The sequence below is a fragment of the Scyliorhinus canicula genome, chromosome 7 (assembly GCF_902713615.1).
Source record: "Scyliorhinus canicula chromosome 7, sScyCan1.1, whole genome shotgun sequence".
Classification (NCBI taxonomy): Eukaryota; Metazoa; Chordata; class Chondrichthyes; order Carcharhiniformes; family Scyliorhinidae; genus Scyliorhinus; species Scyliorhinus canicula.
In genome coordinates, this window is record NC_052152.1 from 190598783 (window position 1) to 190622773 (window position 23991).

Genomic DNA, 23991 nt, shown 5'->3' on the forward strand with positions numbered 1-23991 from the left:
TGACCATGTTGTAGCTCAATAATCAATTGGATTGAAATATCTCTGAAAAATGCTTTGCCACTTGACCAACACCTTTCAGCAGCCAGTCTAAATTATCCCCAGCCAGCACAATTTAAAATGTTCACCCTGCCCCCCCCCCCCCCAATCCAATTGATATTTGCTTGTTCAATGTACAAGTTGTCAACATCTAGATCCTAATAATTTAGTTAGTGGACATGACCACTTCTATGCCAGATATACAATCTACTCCACCACTGCTTTCTCTAATAGCCCTCAATTTTAAGTAGATATCCCAATTCACTTAATTCTACTGCACAGGTTCTTCTACTGATTCATTAAGTAATAAGATTAGGCTGCTATAATTACATTTTTGTTGTGGACTTTAATGCACTGGCTAATTACTTGGGTTAGTCCTGGGGTTTCAGCCCAAGCAGCTCCTAATTAAAGCAACATAATTCCATCGCCCAGCATTATGGTAGAGAAAAGAAAATGGGCAAACTGTTGTTGAACTCTGGATTTAACAGGATGGGGAAAATTGGCTGGGGTTTGTGGCTCATCTAAAAGATTTCCATGAAACTGCTTAATTCTCACATTGAAATGAGGATTTGAGGGAATCGGTTCCTTTAGAATTAAGATGTTAATACGTTAACTGTCAGTAAAAATGCAGCCATTGAATTCCTTGCAAGCTTCGTGAATCAATGTCCTGAAATCAATTATTGAATTTCTGTAGTGCCTCTTGTGTAATTGTAGAAGTTAAGCAAACTCTTCACTTGCTGCCATACAAGTGATTTCTCCAGTATTAATATCAAACATGAATGTAATAAAAAACTTTTATTTACAAATTAAAGTACAAACAAGAAAATTAACAAAAGCAGTAATGTTCAAGAAAATGTAATTTGAAAATGATAATTCTCACCGAGATACTAGTCACTTATTAAAATCAAATGCTATGGAACAGTGGACTTAAATCTAAAGTACTAATCAGTAACTGAAGGTATTTACAAGCATAAGTTTTGTAATAGGATACATTTACCATCATCAATGTAAGTGTACAAAATGCCTTTTAAGTTGTATACAGACAAATAATGATTAACCCTTTCAATACAAAAATATACATTTTTGAATAAGGAAAGTCACAAATTATAAGAACCAAGTCCTGCTGATATCACCATTACAAGGATATATGTTACATCTGTGATGGTACAGCTTCGATTTCAATTATTTGGCAAAGTAATTATGCCTGCTTCATCTGTATCTAGGTAATGCTCCTGTAAAGGGAAAGTGTAATCATTAGAATATTGCAGTGCAGTGGCAGGGTTTTGGACATACTGAATATATTTATGGATCATTATTTTAAAATGCCATTGAAGTTTTAAATTAAAAAAACACATACCTGATTCAGCTTTTTAAACTCCACCACCTGGAAAAAGATGTGCTCTAAAATGTCTTTTGCACTGCGACTGTCTTGTCTATTTGATACACCAAGAATGTCACCACACTTACGAATGTAAAATTCAAGATCATCATCAGTACCTAGAAACAAATCAACGAGTTGCATTTCATCAAAACAGTGTAATTTTAATGTAGCAACATTTCTATTGCAGCAGCTGGAATAATTAATATGTAGAAGGGATTACTCAATTATTCTGCCCAGCACTGGAAAATCAGAGCTGCTCAGACAGTTATTGTAATCTACTGTAGGTCCACTATGCACTTCAAATAATTTTTCATTAACTAATTAACCTGGCTCATTATGGAAGCTCAGAGTTAAACTAAAACCCCTCAAGTAGATTGATCCTGAATTTGCTAGTTTTTCTTCCTGAAGAGGAAGCTTCGGTGCGACCACAACTGAGTAGTGTGTACAATTTTGGTTTCCTTATTTGAGAACTGATATAATTGCCTGGATGAGTGCAGCGCCAACAACATTCTAAGCTCAACACCATCTAGGAGAAAGCAGATTACTCGACTACTTCCCCCTTCCACAAACATTCAATCCGTCCACCACCGACGAACAGTAGCAGCTGTGTTTTCCATCAACAAGATGCACTGCAGGAACTCTCCAAGTTTGCTTAGACAGCACCTTCCAAACCCACGACCACTAACATCCATACCTGGGAACCCAGCACCTGGAGGTTGCCCTCCAAGTCACTCACCACCCGGTCTTGGAAATGGGCCACTGTTCCTTCACTGCCGCTGGGTCAAAATCCTGAGACTCCCTCCCTAACAGCACTTTTGCTGTACCTTCACCTCAGGGGCTGCAGCAGTTCAAAAATGCAACTCCCCACCACCTTCTGAAGGGAAACTAGGGATGGGCAATAAATCCTGGCTTAACCAGTGATGAGTAATAAAAAAAGTGTGAAGCAGTTCAGAGATAGAACATACAGCGCAGAAGGCCATTCGGCCCATCGAGTCTGCGCCGACTCGCTTAAGCCCTCACTTCCACCCTAGTGGGCGGCACGGTAGCTCAAGTGGATAGCACTGTTGCTTCACAGAGCCAGGGTCCCAGGTTCAATTCCCCGCTGGGTCACTCTGTGCGGAGGTTGCACGTTCTCCCCATGTCTGCGTGGGTTTCCTCCGGGTGCTCTGTTTTCCTCCCACAGTCCAAAGACATGCAGGTTAGGTGGATTGGCCATGTTAAATTGACCTTAGTGACCAAAAAAGGTTAGATGGGGTATATTGGGTTACGGGGATAGGGTGGAAGTGAGGGCTTAAATGGGTCAGTGCAGACTCGATGGGCTAAATGGCCTCCTTCTGCACTGTATGTTCTATGTCTATCCCCGTAACCCTGGTGCTGTGAAGCCACAGTACTATCCACTTGTGCTACCGTGCTGCCCCCATGATGATTCACTCGACTCATTCCTCTGATTAAGGCTTACCTTATGAAAGATTGAACAGGTTGGGCCTATATCCATTAAAGTTTAGAAGAATGAGAGAAGTCCTATTGAAACATATAAAATCCTGAGAAGGCTTAACAGGAGGATACTGTTTAATAGTATCTTCCTTTTACGAAAGAGATGAGGAAAAATCTGTGGATTTTTCTGTGGAATTCTTTTCCCCAGAAAGCGGTGGTGGCTAGGTGAAGGAATTTATTCAAGGTTGATTTGGGTCAATCTGAGATAGACAAAAGCGTCAAGGTTACGCGGGGGGGAGGAGAGTGGAGTTGCGACCACAACCAGATCATCCATGCTTTTATGAAATGGGAGCGCACACTTGAAAGGCTGAATGGCCTACTACTGTCCAAAGTCCTATGAACTTATTATTAGATCCACATTTGTTTCCAGAGTCAACCACACAAACTTGAAGGCAGTATACCAGGACTTCTCCCTTAAAAAGAGTATTGGTTAGCTAGCTGGGGTTTTATGGCAATCCAACAGCTTGCATGGCCAATTATTGCTGCTGCCAGCACAAAAAAATCAGATTTCTGGACAGAATTTCACAACTTGTCTTGTTGGGTTTGTACTCTCAACCCCAATTTGGGAAGCACGGTAGCATGGTGGTTAGCATAAATGCTTCACAGCTCCAGGGTCCCAGGTTCAGGTTCCCGGCTGGGTCACTGTCTGTGTGGAGTCTGCACGTCCTCCCCGTTAGTGCGTGGGTTTCCTCCGGGTGCTCCGGTTTCCTCCCACAGTCCAAAGATGTGCGGGTTAGGTGGATTGGCCATGCTAAATTGCCCGTAGTGTCCTAAAAAGTAAGGTTAAGGGGGGGTTGTTGGGTTACGGGTATAGGGTGGATACGTGGGTTTGAGTAGGGTGATCATTGCTCGGCACAACAACGAGGGCTGAAGGGCCTGTTCTGTGCTGTGCTGTTCTATGTTCTAACCTTTCAGTAACTTCATAAAACTGACTGAACTCCAGCAGATCTCTGTAAAACCTTGAGTAGATTCCTGCTGGACAAAGTTGTTTGTCTGTGTGGGGGTTGGTTTCAATTCCAACTGTGATTCTATTGTGCTTAGAGAAGTTAGCCGGTTTATCTCAGTTGGCTGGACAGCTGGACAATGGAAGGAGGATGGTGCAGTCAATTGCAAGACTGTTGAGAGGGATGAGGAAGGGTAGTTTATTATGGTCATAGCAATTCTGATTTAAAATTGACAGCACATTGTATGTCAAGAGTTTATACTTCAATTTGTCCAGGATTATCTATTTACTACATTAACTCCACTAGAGTAGACAACATATACGTCTCCCTTCCTGAATGCAGGAACACTTGCAGGCAGCTACTTGACCATGTAGAACATCACAATTGAGACTAAACTTGTGCCTGGTTGATGATTTCAGAGGCAGGCACACCCAAATGTTATTGGAGAAAATTATGAAACTCAAACAGAATTTTATTTTTAAACCAATATTTTTTTTAAATCCATGTTTGCTTGAAGTCAATCCATACGACACTTATAGGTGATAAACATAAGCAAAATAATCAGTGCGATCCTTAAAATCTTTTTTAAATGATCAATGCTCAAAGAGTAAAACATATACTTGAGAACAGTGACTTAGAAATTAGGAATCCTTGAGGGGAGGAGGGGGAGCAGCCCCAAGTCGTGGTCCACATAGGTACCAACGACATAGGTAGGAAAAAGGATAGGGATGTAAGGCAGGAATTCAGGGAGCTAGGATGGAAACTTAGAGCTAGAACAAACAGAGTTATTATCTCTGGGTTGTTACCCGTGCCATGTGCTAGCGAGTCGAGGAATAGGGAGAGAGAGCAGTTGAACACGTGGCTGCAGGGATGGTGCAGGAGGGAGGGTTTCAGATTCCTGGACAATTGGGGCTCATTCTGGGGTAGGTGGAACCTCTACAAACGGGATGGTCTACACCTGGACCAGAGGGGTACTAATATCCTCGGGGGGAGGTTTGCTAATGCTCTTCGGGATGGTTTAAACTAGTTCAGCAGGGGATTGGGAACCTGAATTGTAGCTCCAGTACACAAGAAGCTGAGAGTAATGAGGTCATGAGTAAGGTTTCAAAGTTGCAGGAGTGTACCGGCAGGAAGGAAGGTGGTCTAAAGTGCATCTACTTCAATGCCAGGAGCATCCGGAATAAGGTGGATGAGCTTGCGGCATGGGTTAGTACCTGGGACTTCGATGTTGTGGCCATTTCGGAGACATGGATAGAGCAGGGCAAGGAATGGTTGTTGCAGGTGCCGGGGTTTAGATATTTCAGTAAGTTCAGGGAAGGTGGTAAGAGAGGGGGAGGGGTGGCATTGTTAGTCAAGGACAGTATTACGGTGGCTGAGAGGACATTTGATGAGGACTCGAATACTGAGGTAGTATGGGCTGAGTTAAGAAACAGGAAAGGAGAGGTCACCCTGTTAGGGCTTTTCTATAGGATTCCAAAAAGTTCCAGAGATGTAGAGGAAAGGATTGCAAAGATGTTTCTGGATAGGAGCGAAAATAACAGGGTAGTTGTTATGGGGGACTTTAACTTTCCAAATATTGACTGGAAACACTATAGTTCGAGTACTTTAGATGGATCCGTTTTTGTCCAATGTGTGCAGGAGGGTTTCCTGATGCAGTATGTAGATAGGCCAACAAGAGGCGAGGCCGTATTGGATTTGGTACTTGGTAATGAACCAGGACAGGTGTTAGATTTGGAGGTAGGTGAGCATTTTGGTGATAGTGACCACAATTCGATTACGTTTACTTTAGCGATGGAAAGGGATAGGTATAAACCGCAGGGCAAGAGTTATTGCTGGGGGGAAAGGCAATTATGATGCGATGGGGCAAGACTTAGGATGCATCGCCTGGAGAGGAAAACTGCAGGGGATGGACACAATAGAAATGTGGAGCATGTTCAAGGAACAGCTACTGCGTGTCCTTGATAAGTATGTACCTGTTAGGCAGGGAGGAAGTGGTCGAGTGAGGGAACCATGGGTTACTAAAGCAGTTGAAACATTTGTCAAGAGGAAGAAGGAGGCTTATGTGAAGATGAGACGTGATGGTTCAGTTGGGTCGCTTGAGAGTTACAAGTTAGCTAGGAAGGCTCTAAAGAGAGAGCTAAGAAGAGCCAAGCGAGGACATGAGAAGTCTTTGGCAGGTAGGATCAAGGATAACCCTAAAGCTTTCTATAGGTATGTCAGGAATAAAAGAATGACTAAGGTAAGAGTAGGGCCAGTCAAGGACAGTAGTGGAAAGTTGTGCGTAGAGTCCAAGGAGATAGGAGAGGTGCTAAATGAGTATTTTTCATCAGTATTCACACAGGAAAAAGACAAAGTTGTTGAGGAGAATACTGAGATACAGGCTACTAGACTAGAAGGGCTTGAGGTTCATAAGGAGGAGGTGTTAGCGATTCTGGAAAGTGTGAAAATAGATAAGTCCCCTGGGCCGGATGGGATTTATCCTAGGATTCTCTGGGAAGTTAGGGAGGAGATTGCTGAGCCTTTGGCTTTGATCTTTAAGTCATCTTTGTCTACAGGAATAGTGCCAGAGGACTGGAGGATAGCAAATGTTGTCCCCTTGTACAAGAAGGGGAGTAGAGATAACCCCGGTAACTATAGACCAGTGAGCCTTACTTCTGTTGTGGGAAAAGTCTTGGAAAGGTTTATAAGAGATAGGATGTATAATCATCTGGAAAGGAATAATTTGATTAGAGATAGTCAACATGGTTTTGTGAAGGGTAGGTCGTGCCTCACAAACCTCATTGAGTTCTTCGAGAAGGTGACCAAACAGGTGGATGAGGGTAAAGCAGTTGATGTGGTGTATATGGATTTCAGTAAAGCATTTGATAAGGTTCCCCACGGTAGGCTATTGCAGAAAATACAGAGGCATGGGATTCAGGGTGATTTAGCAGTTTGGATCAGAAATTGGCTAGCTGATAGAAGACAAAGAGTGGTGGTTGATGGAAAATGCTCTGACTGGTGTCTAGTTACTAGTAGTGTGCCACAAGGATCTGATTTGGGGCCGTTGCTGTTTGTCATTTTTATAAATGACCTGGAGGAGGGCGTAGAAGGATGGGTGAGTAAATTTGCAGATGACACTAAAGTCGGTGGAGTTGTGGACAGTGCAGAAGGATGTTACAAGTTACAGAGGGACATAGATAAGCTGCAGAGCTGGGCTGACAGGTGGCAAATGGAGTTTAATGCAGAAAAGTGTGAGGTGATTCATTTTGGAAGGAATAACAGGAAGGCAGAGTACTGGGCTAATGGTAAGATTCTTGGTAGTGTGGACGAGCAGAGAGATCTCGGTGTCCATGTCCATTGATCCCTGAAAGTTGCCACCCAGGTTGAGAGGGTTGTTAAGAAGGCGTACGGTGTGTTAGCTTTTATTGGTAGAGGAATTGAGTTTCGGAGCCGTGAGGTCATGTTGCAGTTGTACAAAACTCTGGTGCGGCCGCATTTGGAGTATTGTGTGCAGTTCTGGTCGCCACATTATAGGAAGGATGTGGAAGCATTGGAAAGGGTACAGAGGAGATTTACAAGAATGTTGCCTGGTATGGAGGGAAGATCATATGAGGAAAGGCTGAAGGACTTGAGGTTGTTTTCGTTAGAGAGAAGGTTAAGAGGGGACTTAATTGAGGCATACAAGATGATCAGAGGATTAGATAAGGTGGACATCGAGAGCCTTTTTCCTCGGATGGTGATGTCCAGCACGAGGGGACATAGCTTTAAATTGAGGGGAGATAGATATAGGACAGATGTCAGAGGTAGGTTCTTTACTCAGAGAGTAGTAAGGGCGTGGAATGCCCTGCCTGCAACAGTAGTGGACTCGCCAACACTAAACGCATTCAAATGGTCATTGGATAGGCATAAGGACGATAAGGGAATAGTGTAGAGGGACTTTAGAAGGGTTTCACAGGACGGTGCAACATCGTGGGCCGAAGGGCCTGTACTGCGCTGTAATGTTCTATGTTCTAATTACTAAATAAATTATTTGCTCACATTTGTTAGTCAGCTGAGCAAGTCTGACTTTCTCAGATGAAAATGTTTCATCAAGATCAAAGAGGTCCAAAGTCGGTGCTGGTAACTCTCGAAAAGAGGGAGGAAAGACCTGTTGAATAATAATTAAAGTATATTTCCATATTCATATACTTCTTTACAATAGGCACACCAATAAAATTTAAATTGTGCAATTTTATTTTGTAACTGTCAATACTTTGTTTTTTACATAGAACGTAGGTTGTAATAACTTTGACAAGGCCAGTCTATTAACAATAACTCCCTTGCCGCAATGAAAAGGGCCGCTATCGTGGCATACAATACTTGCATTCCAGCCCGGGGACCTATGGAGATGCAACTATGGGTCGAACTACTAAACTCCCGCCATGCATCCCCTATTGGGTGAGCCTCCACCTGCTCAAGGGGCTGTTTAGCACAGGACTAAATCGCTGGCTTTGAAAGCAGACCAAGGCAGGCCAGCAGCACGGTTCGATTCCTGTAACAGCCTCCCCGAACAGGCGCCGGAATGTGGTCACTAGGGGCTTTTCACAGTAACTTCATTGAAGCCTACCCGTGACAATAAGCGATTTTCATTTTCATTCATTTTTCAATAGAGCAATTCGTATTCCACGAATCCCACGGGGAGATCTATTGACGATCCCTCATGTCCTTCATGGTCATCATAATCCAAGTCCATTATATTGAGACTGAAAGACCCAACAGTAGACTTGCCGCCACCATGAGAGTCTAATTATCACAAGAGGGTTGGATAACTATCAAAATGGCAATACTGCACCAGGACATGTGTTACAACACAACCATCCTTAGAATAAATAATATTCACGTACTTACATTTTCACCATCACCTCTGTGCCGACAAGATAACCAGGCATAGTTTTTCTTACATTGCACATTTTTAAGAAGATCTCACCGAAGGTGATAAGTAAATGACCATATAAAGAACACACTCCAATTGGAGCATAATAAAGATTAGGTCATTACACTTGATGGTGCCATTATAGCTGTTTCAGATATTCTGTAACATTGGCTGAGAATTTATACTTACAGCTGGCTGCAGTGTAGGGAGCGGTGTTTCAAACTGAGGTTGTATTAGTTGGAGTGATTCATGTTTCACATTCAATTGTTCATATGCCCTGAAAACATAAAACATTTAAAATCTGATAAGATTGAAATGGTGGTTTCAGTACAAACAAGGCAGATTTTATGAAATAAAGTGATTTACCTATCACACAAAGTGTTTAATTATCTACATTTCATCATAAGAACATAAGAACTAGGAGCAGGAGTAGGCCATCTGGCCCCTCGAGCCTGCTCCACCATTCAATGAGATCATGGTTGATCTTTTGTGGACTCAGCTCCACTTTCCGGCCCGAACACCATAACCCTTAATCCCTTTATTCTTCAAAAAACTATCTATCTTTACCTTAAAAACATTTAATGAAGGAGCCTCAACTGCTTCACTGGGCAAGGAATTCCATAGATTCACAACCCTTTGGGTGAAAAGTTCCTCCTAAACTCAGTCCTAAATCTACTTCCCCTTATTTTGAGGCTATGCCCCCAGTTCTGCTTTCACCCGCCAGTGGAAACAACCTGCCCGCATCTATCCTATCTATTCCCTTCATAATTTTATATGTTTCCATAAGATCCCCCCTCATCCTTCTAAATTCCAACGAGTACAGTCCCAGTCTACTCAACCTCTCCTCGTAATCCAACCCCTTCAGCTCTGGGATTAACCTAGTGAATCTCCTCTGCACACCCTCCAGTGCCAGTATGTCCTTTCTCAAGTAAGGAGACCAAAACTGAACACAATACTCCAGGCGTGGCTTCACTAACACCTTATACAATTGCAGCATAACCTCCCTCATCTTAAACTCCATCCCTCTAGCAATGAAGGACAAAATTCCATTTGCCTTCTTAATCACCTGTTGCACCTGTAAACCAACTCTCTGTGACTCATGCACTAGCACACCCAGGTCTCTCTGCACAGCAGCATGCTTAATATTTTATCGTTTAAATAATAATCACGTTTGCTGTTATTCCTACCAAAATGGAGAACCTCACATTTGTCAACATTGTATTCCATCTGCCAGACTCTAGCCCATTCACTTAACCTATCCAAATCCCTCTGCAGACTTCCAGTATCCTCTGTACTTTTCGCTTTACCACTCATCTTAGTGTCATCTGCAAACTTGGACACATTGCCCTTGGTCCCCAACTCCAAATCATCTATGTAAATTGTGAACAATTGTGGGCCGAACACGGATTCCTGAGGGACACTACTAGCTACTGATTGCCAACCAGACAAGCACCCATTAATCCCCACTCTTTGCTTTCTATTAATTAACCAATCCTCTATCCATGCTACTACTTTACCCTTAATGCCATGCATCTTTATCTTATGCAGCAACCTTTTGTGTGGCACCTTGTCAAAGGCTTTCTGGAAATCCAGATATACCACATCCATTGGCTCCCCGTTATCTACTGCACTGGTAATTTCCTCAAAAAATTCCACTAAATTAGTTAGGCACGACCTGCCCTTTATGAACCCATGCTGCGTCTGCCCAATGGGACTATTTCTATCCAGATGCCTCATTATTTCTTCCTTGATGATAGATTCCAGCATCTTCCCTACTACCGAAGTTAAGCTCACTGGCCTATAATTTCCCGCTCTCTGCCTACCTCCTTTTTTAAACAGTGGTGTCACGTTTGCTAATTTTCATCAGTTTATTTACCTCCTTCTGGTTTGCAAAATAATTTTATCTTAGTCATAATTGCTGGACAAGCCTGAACGTGCCAAGAATTACACAAACAACCAATTTAAGATGATCAGTTGGCCTCGCAATGTAGCTCGCTTATGCTTGCTATAAGCTCCATATATTCATATGCAGGGATCTTGCCACTGCAGGCAAAAGGAATATGTCTGGATATTGCACCTTTTACGAATAAGCAAAGGATTGGGACAACAGCTCCCAGGTGCATTTGCCATGACAACATCTCAACTAATCAGTGCCAACTTACCTTTTCTCATGCAATATAAAATGTTGTTTCTTACCTTGATGAGACAAAAAGCCTCAACAGCATGCCTCTTTCAGCAATAAGTTTTTAAACATTAATTGTCGATTTTAAATTCTACTCCCTCTTTTCTCCTACTTAAAATTTGTATCTCAAAACGCACAGTTTATTTCATATACAATGAATTTTCATCTGATACTGACGTGATAACTTTTGGAAGAGCCATTGTGTCCAGTTTAAAGACCGACATATCAAATAGAGTGGTAAAATCTCTTGGATTTTCATCCCCTTCTTGCAAACACACTCTCAGTCTGTCAGAGAGTTTCGCTGTATCTGGAAGCATGGTGTAATCTGAAATCTTGTAATAAAGATTTTTCGTCAATAATACAGGAAGAGTAGCAATGCAAATCAAAATAATTTAATGTTTTTACATTCACTTAAATAACACCAATCTTTATGGTTTAATAACAAATGGTTCCTGATATGGGAGTACATTCTGTTTCAGCAGCAGATACATTTCAGTGTGACAAGCAGATCCTCCTAAACCCATTCTATCCAGGAGAAGCAGTGGCGCAATGGTATTGTCACTGGACTAGTAATCCAGAGACTCAGTGTAATGCTCTGGCGACCCGAGTTCAAATCCTGCAGATGGTGAAATTTGAATTCAATAAATAAAATCTGGAATCAGCAGTCCAATGATGACCATGAAATCCATTGTCAATTGTCGTAGAAATCCATCTGGCTCACTAATGACCTTCAGTGGAGGAAATCTGCTGTCCTTACCCGGACTGGCCTACATGTGACTTCCGATCCACAGCAAAACGATTGACCCTTTAAAAAAAAAGCCACTCAGTTCAAGGGCAATTAGGGATTGGCAACAAATGCTGGCCAGTGATGCCCAAATCCCTTGAAACAATAAAGAAAACAAAAACAATTGTATTTTCAATTTCTATTTTTGTTTTGATGTCAACTGGGTTCTGCCATAATGTAGTTAAAGTAGAATATAGCTGAGCTACATTGCTGTCCTGATGTGAAAAATGCTTCAAAAATGCAAGTTTTCTTATTTTTTCTATAGCAATAATGCCTGTGCATTTTCAGGACAACTCTCTTTGTACTGTGTCAAGTGAATAGTTAACCAATTTGTAAAAAGGATTTCAGCTTTTCCCATTATTTTTTTAAAATTTAGAGTGCCCAATTCATTTTTTCCAATTAAGGGGCAATTTAGCATTTTCAATCCACCTACCCTGCACATTGTGTTGTGTAGGCGAAACCCACGCAAACACGGGGAGAATGTGCAAACTCCACATAGACAGTGAGCCAGAGCCGGGATCGAACCTGGGACCTCAGCACCGTGAGGCAGCAATGCTAACCACCGCGCACCGTGCTGCCCCTAACTTTTCCCACTATTTACTCTAAATCTAGTTTACCTCCGGATCTTCTGCATCAATTTGGTTCAACTGGATTTCATTTGTCGTCAGCCACTGAAAAACAACGTCCTGAGACAAAAGGAACAAGAGATGGAGGATCAGCAAAGCACAGCACAAACTTTCTGAAATTATCGTCGGGAGTCCATAGACTGTTTTTCTGACTGCATCTGATCAGGAAATTTCAAAAACGTGCAGGCACAGCTGGAAGATCAGTTAAGCTATCAGCATGTTATACAGCAATAAAAGAAATTTAGATGGCCAGAGGAATATAGGAAACATCTCAAAAAGTGATGAGTTTGCACAAGGTGACATAGAGCTCCACTTGAAGCATTTTACGATGCTGGTCTTCCTACTATAACAAAGACATCCTGGCACAGGGGAGGGTGCACTGATTTAATATTTGGAATTTGGTGTCTGATTTATTAGGAGAGACTGCAGAAGTTGGGAATTGGAGAAAGCAGTCTCAGGTTTTCAAGATCCTAAACAGTGTTGTGAAAATCACTTCATGATTCATATGTTGTAGGAATATTCCAGGTGTGGCCTCACCAAGGCCCTGTATTACTGCAGCAAGTCATCCCTACCCCTATACCAGAATCCTCTCACTATGAAGGCCAACATACCATTTGCCTTCTTTACAGGCTTACCTTCAGCGACTAATGTAAGAGGACACCAGATCTCGTTGCACATTCCCCTCTCCTAATTTATGGGCATTCAGATAATAGTCTACCTTCCCAGTTTTGCCACCAAAGTAGATAACCTTGTATTTATTCAAATTATACTGCATCTGCCATTGATTTCCCCATTCACTCAACCTGTCCAAATCACACTGAAGGATCTCTGCATCCTCCTCACAGTTCACACTTCCACCCAACTTTGCGTCATCTGTAAATTTGGAGATATTACATTTTGTTCCCTCATCTTAATCATTAATATATATTGTAAATAGCTGGGGTCCCAACACTTGTCCTGTGATACCCCACTAGTCACTGTCTGTCTTTTAGTAAAAAGACCCGATAGTTCCATATCTCTGTTTCCTGTCTTCCAGTCAGATTTCTATCTATCTCAATACACTAACCCTAATCGCATGTGCTTTAATTTTAAATGCCAATCTCTTTTGTGGGACTTTGGAAAAGCCTTCTGAAAGTCCAAATAAACCACATCCACTGGCTCCCCCTCATCAACTCTACTAGTTACACCCACAGACCCAATTTCTTCAATTTCTCCTTGTAAAACAATCCTCGGGTTTTGTCTGGTGAACCTTTGTTGCACTCCCTCTACGGCAAGTACATCCTTCATTAGATAAGGAGACTAAAACAGTACACAATGCTCCAGTGCAGTCCCAACAAGGCACTGTACAATTGTAAAAAGACACCTTTGTTCCTTTGGGGGCAGCAGGGTAGCATGGTGGTTAGCATAAATGCTTCACAGCTCCAGGGTCCCAGGTTCGATTCCCGGCTGGGTCACTGTCTGTGTGGAGTCTGCACGTCCTCCCCCAGTGTGCGTGGGTTTCCTCCGGGTGCTCCGGTTTCCTCCCACAGTCCAAAGATGTGCGGGTTAGGTGGATTGGCCATGCTAAATTGCCCGTAGTGTCCTAATAAAAAGTAAAGTTAAGGGGGGGGTTGTTGGGTTACGGGTATAGGGTGGATACGTGGGTTTGAGTAGGGTGATCATGGCTCGGCACAACATTGAGGGCCGAAGGGCCTGTTCTGTGCTGTACTGTTCTATGTTCTATGTTCCTATACTCAAATCCCCTGGCAAAAAAGGCCAACATATTATATTTCCTTGTTATTATTGCCGTACCCGCAGGCTACCTTTTAGTGACTCATAGACAAGGGCACCCGGGTCCCTTTGGACACCAACACATCCATTTCAGATGGGGGGGGGCAGAGCTTGTGAGAGAGAAGGGGGTAGAGCGTGTGCAAGAGAGAGGGGATAGAGCATGCGAGAGAGTGAGGGGGTAGAGTGTGTGAGAGAGAGGGGTAGAGAGTGCAAGAGAGAGGGTAGAGCATGCGGTTGTGAGAGGGTAGAGTGTGTGTGTGTAAAGGGGAGGAGCGTGCGAGTGTGGGGTGGATGGTTGGGGGGGGGCTACATTTGGGTAGATGGTGAGAGGAAGACCAGCAATGACCCTACCAGCTGTATTTGTGCAGAGAATCAGCACTATGATGTCAGTAAAGGACTTCAAACGTATCTTAGATGAACATTGCATTCCTAAATTATCTTTATAAGGAAAATGAGTTACTGAATTTCAGCTATTATACTCTGCTGGATCCTTGTTAGATTACTCTTCATCTGCAAAGGAAAAAACTACAGGTGTCTAGGAAATGAAATCTTAATAAAATTGAGTGTATGAGTATTTAACAAATAATAGAAATGGCAGAGCTATCAAACATTTCTCAAACAGAAACATGTAATCAATCATTGCCAACCATCTTGCGTACACAGCTTTTGTTGAAAATAAATACAAGCAGGTGAAAATCCACTCATTCTTCATTCACTAAACAATTCTGATTACTGAGTTAATTGGTTTCACTTTTATCTTTTTGCTACATCACTCCTTCACTCGTAAAACTGAACATTTTAAATCACAAAGAAGAGAAATTATGTGCACAATGTCAACATTTATCAATCCAATAATTAATAAAATTGTCCCAAAACAGCATACCATGATTTTGCCATTTTCTTCTTTGTCAAGGTACTGATCACTAATCATGTGACATGATCCCAGCACAGCCAATTTTCCACCCTGGAGCTGTTGACAAATTTCACATTTTTCAGTTATTAGGACAATCATTACTCCAATATTTGGTGAGCATTTATGATTCCATTCTTAATGCTTCTCTTTAAGTGTGAACATGTTTCATACATTTTCCCTAAAAGTGGTGATGTCTTTCCCCTAGCAGGAAAGACGATAAGAAAACATCATACAGTATATGGCAGCAGATGCCTAACCTTTCTCTAAGCTGTAAATGTAGGAAAATTTGTAGGACACTTTCCTATTCTCAGTTGCTTAACAATTGTCTAAAAATTAAAGTAGAAAAAAATAGATCTATCTGATTATATTATCACTGTTCCTAAAAGTAGGCTATTTGCAAAGGCACATCTAGTGAAAAAAAACATAGGTTCTTTCAGAAAGTTGCTACCACCTTATCTGAAGCCTAAATAGGTACATACAGTGTTCTCAACTGTTATTGGATGAAAGGGTGTGTGCATCTGTTATTGTTATTAAGATATTGCTAGTAAGGTACTTTGGTATTGAACTACCTGTACACAATAAACATTCAAGAATAGGAGAGGCAGCAAGGTTTTGTTCCCAGGAAATGTCTTCTGTTTTATTTCAAAAAAGTTAATTACAAACTACCAAATTTTCCACAGCATCGTCTATCCACAGTATGCAACAAATAAAAGCTTTTGTTAAAAAAAAATACAAGATGATGGCAGAGTAGGGAGAGACTTCAGAAATTGGCTCTGCAGACCAATCTGGCTGCCCGAACTTGTACTAATGACTCAGATTTAGCGGCAAATTAACAGAGCTAGCTGTTTATTACACTTAGCCACAGACTTTCTGTGCATTTCTACATTGGAACTTAGAACTCGAAAACAGCTCAGGACCCCCTTAACAGGGGACCTGGACATATGTGAACGGGGCAATCAATTGTGTATCCCCTTAACCAGTCAGAATGAAGAATTCTTACTGAGATGCTCAGAGTATAAACCAAGAAATGCCAGTTATTTTTAGTATTAGAGATGTTGTTTCACAATAATTAAGATTTAGCACATTGTTAAAAACTGACACTAAACACTTCAGAAAAAACGTGTGTGTTTGCGGCTAAACACCACAACTTTGCTGACAAATCTAGCACATCACAAAGTATTGGGGTAGTGCCGTTTCTGGAGGAAGACAAGTCGGACAGCCACTTCTCAGTGGTTGCCACTTCTAATCGCGCATTAGAAGATGCCAGAAGTTGATATCCGATTTAGTTGGAAATAAAGGTGAGAGTAGTTATTAAAATCCAGACAGCTGACATGACAAAATTGAAAGATGTGTTGGTGTAGAGTCTGTACAAACAATTGTGACAAAAGTAAGTTTACAGACAGGAAAGGTAAGTCCAGTGCAGAAATTTAATAATATATAGATATAATCAAATTATTTTACAGTTCCTCAAGTGAAATTTTAAAGTAAATGGCAGTGCTTCTACATTCTGGACACTATCAATTGTTAGTCATGTCTTATATTTTATCCTTGAAAACTATTTTGAAAAGAAGCAGTAATGTTTTCATTCATAACTAGCGCTTTAAATGTTAAAACATCGGGACATGCCAACTTTAAAGGTTTCGGATCCACTACAGCAGGGTTTTTCAAACTGTGTGCTGGAAGGGTTGCGGAGCAATCGGTCGCAACGTTCCCAATCGTGGGAGAAACGCCCAACGGCTGCGACAGGCTTTTAAATTGAGAATGTCGGCCATGACTGGCTTTTAAATGGAACGATGCAGTCTTCTGGCCAGAAGTGGCGGCAGAGAGCAGGTCACGCGCACAGCGTGTACACTGACATCACTCGTCCTGTACATCCATGCTTTTGGTGCAAAATCATGGAAAAGTGATTCTTCCATTTCCTAGCTGTGAGCAAGCAAGGCAACAGGACTGTGAAGAACTGAAGATAGATCATTTTTAACAAAGAAAAAAAATGTAATTAGTAACAAAGAAGTATGAAGATAATTTCTTGAGGTATGGCTTTGTTCATTGTGCCAATGAAAATCAGGATGCAAAGCCCATGTGTGTTATATGCAGGGAAGTACTGACAAATGAGTTTAAAAACACTCAAAAGTTCAAAGGCATTTTGAAGACTAAGCATGGTGACTCGAGCACAAATATCTTGATTTTTTTCAAAGGATGCAGCGAGAACTTAAATCATCAGCTCTTAAATCATTCTGCTCTAGCAGAAATGCTACATTGAATGACAAAACAAGGAAGATCGTCAGGGCCAAGCAGGCTTACGTGTCACATTAAAGGTAAGCAAAAATAGTGGGTCGCAAAGGTCTGCTGGCTGGCGTAGGTCCCAAGGGCCGACCGGACGGCCGGGGCAGGTCCCAAAGGTCGGCAGCTGTTACTGTTCTCAATAATCTCTATGGTGTTCCCCAAGCAAAACAGTTCAAGTTACACAAAGGCAGTTAGTCCAATAGAAATAAAATACTGAAAGTATGTGACTTGATCAATTACACAAATTGCCATAATTGTTTCTCAAACATAACAATTGAATGGAAAAACACCTCTAGTTATTGCAAAACTGGAAAATTTTATTTTAACAATTTGAAATTGGGCTTTTGATAGAAAGGCTTTTTTCTCAGAAACATTGTAAACAATGAGAAAAACATTTACAAAAATATCCTATGCCGTTACTCCTGAAGAGTCAAAACAAAATATAGCGTTGAAGTGGTTGAGTTAGCGGATGGGCAACAACTGCACTAGGATTCATTCTGAAGCCATATGGTGCTTATTGTTGTACAATAAATTAATTTTATATTAATTAATTACAGTTAAATATCAAGACTTTCACAATTTTGAAAACAGAGAAGTAAAGTTATTTGAAGCATAGAGTATCTTGGCAGAAGGTTAAGGAATTGGAAAATTGAAGTGCTACGACTGGCCAGAGAGTTACATTAGAGTACAACATGTTTTCAACTGCAGTTTCCATTATAAACTAAACATAGGAATTTCTAATGAAAAAGGGTTGACACAAAAGTACGGTCTTGTAGAATAAAATATGTACTGTTGCAAGAGTTTCAAACATTTAGCGCATACATTATTTGTAACAGTACCTTGGAGTAGTAGAATGCCAAAATTGGCCTGTTGAGAGGAAAGCACACAGAACCTGTCGACAGCACTGCAGCGGCTGGCTTCATTACACTTAGTGTAGCGCCAAATGGATATACAAACGTTAGGGCTCTACAGCACATAACAACAATAAAGTTAAAAGTACAAGAAAACAGTCGACCTGTCACTAAATTATGTATTTTTCAAAATCAAATACCATAGATGTTAGCATATAAATCAGTGATGCCTAAAAGAATCCACGCAAAAACATTACAAGTTACAAAAATAAATAAAATACTAAAAGTACTTGATTTGCTCAGTTTCACAAATGTAATATAAACTGTAAACAATGATAAAAACATTAACAAAAATAACTCCCAGTATTTTCAAAGAGAAAAAAGTAAGCAATGGATTGGTCGAAAATGGTTCAAATGATGCTTGAAATATTGCTAGTTCATTGAGTAGCATCAATTACGTCCAACATTGTGCCTTTAATTACTGCTCTTCTAGAAATGGGCAGAGTAGTTAAAAATGCAAAACCTTTCAACGTACTACTTCATCTCCATTGGCATTGCATATGAGCAGTCAAGACAAGGGTGGCAGAGTTAGAGAATGGGAGACAGCTGGGCCAGGATTTATTCTGAAGTCATATTAGACTTATATGTCAGTAAAAAAATGAACCACTGGTGTGTCTCCATCTTTGTCATTTGCCATGCAAGGTTTGCTTTGTGTGGGAATGTCTTAAACCGTGCATATCTTCACCCTTATTTCTTGCACCCAGTATAAGGTACCCTAAAACATCCATTTGTGAGGTGAAAGGCGGAGGCTGAGACCAATAAAAATGGGGTCATCCTATACGCTGCAACTGACCGCCATAAGGCACAGAAAAGGCCGTTCGGCCCATCATATCTGTGTCAGTCAAAAACAACCACCTAACTATTCTAAACCCATTTTCCCGAACTTGGCCCATAGCCTTGTATGCCTTGGCATCCGAAGTGCACATCTAAATACTTCTCAACTGTCATGAGGGTCTCTGCCTCCACCACCCTTCCAGGCAGTGACTTCCAGCATCCCACCCCCCATTGCTCACATCCCCTCTAAAGCTCATCCTCTGCTTTCTGCCACTCAGCCAATTCTGGATTCAATTTGTCAAATTTCCTTGGGTCTCGTGGGTTCTTATCTTCACTATCAGTCTCCTATGTCGGACCTTATAAAAAAGGATTGCTAAGTCCAAGAAGACTATGTCAAATGCATTACCCTCATCTACACACCTGGTCACCTCTTCATAACACTCGATCAAATTGGTCAGACATGACCTCCCCTTAACAAAACCATGCTGACTGTTCTTGATTAATTTATGTGAATCCAAATGCAAACTAATTCTGTCTCTCAGAATTAATTCCATTAGTTTTGTCACGACTGAGGTTGGACTGTCTGGCCTGTAGTTTCCTGGTTTATCTCTTCCTCCCTTCTTGAATAATGGTACCACATTGGCTATCCTCCAGCACCTCTCCTGTGGCCAGGGAGGAATCTAAAGTTATTGCCAGCACCCTTGCTATTTCCTCCCTTGCCTCATTCGACAGCCTGGGATACATTTTATCCGGCCCTGGAGATTTATCTACTTTTAAGCATGCCAGACTACTCAAAACCTCCTCTCTATTTCTATTTCCTTCTTGAATCTGTCCCACTGTTCTGTCACAGCTTTACCTAAAAGTGTCTGCACCCAGTCCACACTGGTCAAATCATATCTGATCCTATTAAAATTAAAATTGTCCTTCTCCAATTTAGAACTTTGATTTCAAGTACATCCTTGTCCTTTTCTATATCAATCTTGAATCTAACCGAGTTATGATCGCTGTTTATAGCTTCCCCCACTGATACTTCAGCCACTTGTCTGGTTTTGTTACCTAAAATTAAACCCAGGACCACCTCCCTCTCTTTTAGGGCTTCTACGTACTGGCTTAAAAAGTTCTCCCAGATGCATTTTAAGAATTCCACTCTCTCTAACTTTCACACTATGATTATCCCAGATAATGTTGGGGAAGTTGTAATCCTCCACTATCACTCCCTAGTACTTTTACACTTCTCTGAAAGTTGCATTCATGTCTGCTCTTCATTTTTGCTTGGACTGTAAGGGGCCCTACAGAACACTCCCAGCAATGTTCTTGCTCCTTTTTTGATTTAAAAAAAAAATAAAAAAATTTAGAGTACCCAATTATTTTTTCCAATTAAGGGGCAATTTAACGTGGCCAATCCACCTAACCTGACATCTTTGGGTTGTGGGGGCACAACGTTGAGGCAGCACGGTAGCATGGTGGTTAGCATAAATGCTTCACAGCTCCAGGGTCCCAGGTTCGATTCCCGGGTGGGTCACTGTCTGTGCGGAGTCTGCACGTCCTCCCTGTGTGTGCGTGGGTTTCCTCCGGGTGCTCCGGTTTCCTCCCACAGTCCAAAGATGTGCGGGTTAGGTGGATTGGCCATGCTAAATTGCCCGTAGTGTCCTAAAAAGTAAGGTTAAGGGGGGGGGGTTGTTGGGTTACAGGTATAGGGTGGATACGTGGGTTTGAGTAGGGTGATCATTGCTCGGCACAACATTGAGGGCCGAAGGGCCTGTTCTGTGCTGTACTGTTCTATGTTCTAACCCAAGCAGACACGGGGAGAATGTGCAAACTCCTCACAGACAGTGACCCAGGGCCGGGATTCGAACCCAGGTCCTCAGTGCCATAGGCAGCAATGCTAACCACTGCGCCACTGTGCTGCCACCCTTTTTTGATTTTAAGTCCTACCCATACGGCTTAATTTGAAGAGTCTTCTAAGATGTCATCTCTCCTTATTACTGTAATTGATCCTTGATCAAAATTGCAACATCCCCTCCACTTTAACTCCTTCCCTGTCACGTCTGAAGATCCTATATCCTGGAATATTGAGATGCCAATCCTGCCCTCTCTCAACCCCTCTTAGTGACAGCAATGACATAACACTGCCAAATTTTAATTTGTGCCCACAACTCATCTGCATTGTTCGTCAGACTGATTTCATTAAAATAATTATAATCCAATCTTGCCCATCTCCCTAGTGACTTAACTGGCCTATAATTTCTATGCCTTCCTGACTCACTTGCTGTCTCTTCTAATTTTGACTGTGCATCTTCCTTGCTGAACCTTCTCTCAGGATCCCACCCTCCTGTCAACTTAGTTTAAGCCCTGCCCAACAGCACTAGCAAACCTCCCTGCAAGGACGCTGGTTCCATTTTGCTTCAGATGCAATCCGTCCGCCTTGTACAGGTCCCACTGTCCTCAAAAATGGTTCCAATGTCTCAGAAATCCATAATGTAATGAAGACATTTTCCAGAAATATATTAAATCCTACAATTTCAAACAATGGCTACTCATTTGTTATTGATGGGTAGCATAACGCTATAGTTTTGTTTTAAATCTAAATCAGTGTGATTTATATGACACATTTCAATTTCCAAAATGCACCTTAAAAAACATTCCCCCCCCATTTCATATTTTCTTTTTTTTTGCACTGGAACTAATATGGAATTAGCAATCACCAACTTATACCTATTACTTTATGGCACAATACTAATACACAGCCGTAATCTACTTCACCACTAAAAATTCAGCAATTGTAACAGCACATGTATAAACACATGGCAGAATGAATAAAAGATCAGTTTGGGAGGCAGCAATGACGGCTTATCATAGAAATGTTCCGCTAATAAACAGCATTACTCAGGGAGAGTTATCTTTTGAATTTTGGTAAATCGATCTTTTAAATTCTTTGCTACTAAATGCATTATTTTGCTTATGCAATATAGTGACTGCACTTTGGAAGCAATTCATTGTTTTAGGATACACTTAGGCCATCAAGGATATTAAAACAAATTCTTTTGCCTCTGTTTTCAATGCGGCTACCTGCATTCTGTTGGACTGTAGTTTTGCTTATTAAAATGTCACTCTGCAAAACCATTTTTAAGTGGTCAATTTCTGTATTCAAATCATAAGCAATTATCAGGCAAGACTGCCACACAAACAGCAAGTAGTAGATTACAATTCTGTTGTCAGAAAACATGCTTCTATTTGATGACTTTTTAAAAAACCTACTGCAAGTCGTTGCCATTGTTGTCTTCGTCCATTACACCAGGTACAGATTTCCCAGCAGCTCGACTAATTTCTCTGTGGAGGACAATTAATTTTCCATAATATAATTTGGAGAGGAAGCACCTTTAACAAAGCAAACTCTCAAGCAACTGATTCCATTTATAATCAATATACAGAAGATGAAATTCCATTATACACTTTAGTAAACAAAATTTGCCACCCATAAAAAATTCTGTCTCCTCTTCACGGTCCCACACAATTCTAACCTTTCAGATTCCGATTGCAGGATTAAATGAAGTTCTGCATCAAGTGCTATAAACTTGTGGCATTAAATGGTTTAAAAATTCCCCAACAATATATTACTTCTTGCAAGGGCAAGTTATTGAAAAGACTGATCAAAGTGAAACACTTTCTGATTTTAAAAAAATTGTCTAAAAAGCTTTTTCAGCTGGGAGTAGGGACATTTGTCAATCTGTGGTCCGTTCTATAGTCCACAGTAATTTTAATAATGGGAATTCACTAGTTAAAACAGAACAGAAAAGATAAGTACCTTGCCAATGAGAAAGCAAGAAATTTTCCAAAATGCGAGAGACACTGGAGAAGTGGAACCCTATTTTTAATCATTAACAACTACATTTTTACTGTTTCAACATTCTTATTGCCTCCACACTCTTCTTCAGGTTATCACTTTTCTGTTTGAAAGAAAGCTCCATTATAATTTGAGAGCATTTGCCAAGGCAGAAAACATAGATGGGCCAACAGAGCATGGTCTCAAGAGAAGCTCAGTAGCTACAATTGAAAGGGTTTTCTCTCCTCAAGTTAGTTTTTTTAATTCAGGGGCAATTTAGCGTGGCTAATCCCCCTACCCTGCACATTTTTGGATTATAGGGGGTTAAGACCCATGCAGACACGGGGAGAATGTGCAAATTCCACATGGACAGTGACCCGGGGTCGGGATCAAACCCGGGTCCTCGGCGCCATGAGGCAGCAGTGCTAACCGCTACACCACCGTACCGCCCTTCTTTCCTCCTTAAAATTCATATCAATAATCTGAATGGTTAAAAAAAACAGCCAGAACACATTCTCTGTGCACAGAATGATTAATGTGTTAACACCAGAATGTATTTTCTGGAGCATCAACTGAATCATTGGAATAGTAATTTGTCGACCCCCCTCCAAACAAAATAATTTATCAACTAATTGTGTAAAGTATCTCTAAGTACTTTACAAGTAGTATCACATAGGTAGAATGAAAATGATTAGATTAAGCTGTAGATGAAACATAAGATTACCTGTTCAAAATTCCATTTGATATTAATGCTTCTTTAGGGTGGAAATATTTGTAGTACATATTTCTCACAACAGCATCTTGAAGACAAAGATATTTAAAATTATGATTTAAACCCTTATATAGAAAAGGTACAAATGGAAAAATAGAACTTAAAGAAATTTTACAATGCTCACCATTATTTACCATAATTCCATACTCCTCTAACAAAAAGTTTATATTTGTGTCATATTTAGATTCTCCACCTTCCCCTAGCATCACAAGAATACGCCCTCCACTTTCTAGGTACTTTTTCAATATTTCAAGCTAAAAAGTAGAAGAAAAAATTACAACGATCAATTCTATATTCTGCAAATACAGAGTATTCTTCAAAATAAAACTTTGCCCCAATAATAGTCTGAAAATAAGATTCACAATTACATAGCAAGTACATTAGAATACAGAAATTATAAGCCTATA

At 40.9% G+C, this 23991-nt stretch overlaps 1 protein-coding gene across 5 annotated transcripts in view; it reads right to left on the reverse strand.

Moving 5' to 3' along the window:
* Positions 1-812: 812 nt before the first annotated feature.
* Positions 813-23991, reverse strand: part of ift52 (intraflagellar transport 52 homolog (Chlamydomonas)) — a 49351-nt gene continuing 26172 nt past the window's right edge. For 3 of the 5 annotated variants that reach the window (XM_038803551.1, XM_038803550.1, XM_038803553.1), the window contains 10 exons: positions 23537-23612; positions 22248-22319; positions 18144-18270; positions 14992-15078; positions 12330-12398; positions 11106-11260; positions 8936-9023; positions 7873-7981; positions 1394-1533; positions 813-1268 (listed from right to left, as the gene is read on the reverse strand). In XM_038803551.1, the coding sequence (XP_038659479.1) occupies positions 1215-1268; positions 1394-1533; positions 7873-7981; positions 8936-9023; positions 11106-11260; positions 12330-12398; positions 14992-15078; positions 18144-18270; positions 22248-22319; positions 23537-23612 (977 nt within the window). In that variant the 3' untranslated portion in view covers positions 813-1214. Of the gene's footprint in view, positions 1269-1393; positions 1534-7872; positions 7982-8935; positions 9024-11105; positions 11261-12329; positions 12399-14991; positions 15079-18143; positions 18271-22247; positions 22320-23536; positions 23613-23708; positions 23839-23991 lie in introns of all 5 variants that reach the window. The other 2 variants (XM_038803549.1, XM_038803552.1) reach the window with 1 other exon arrangement.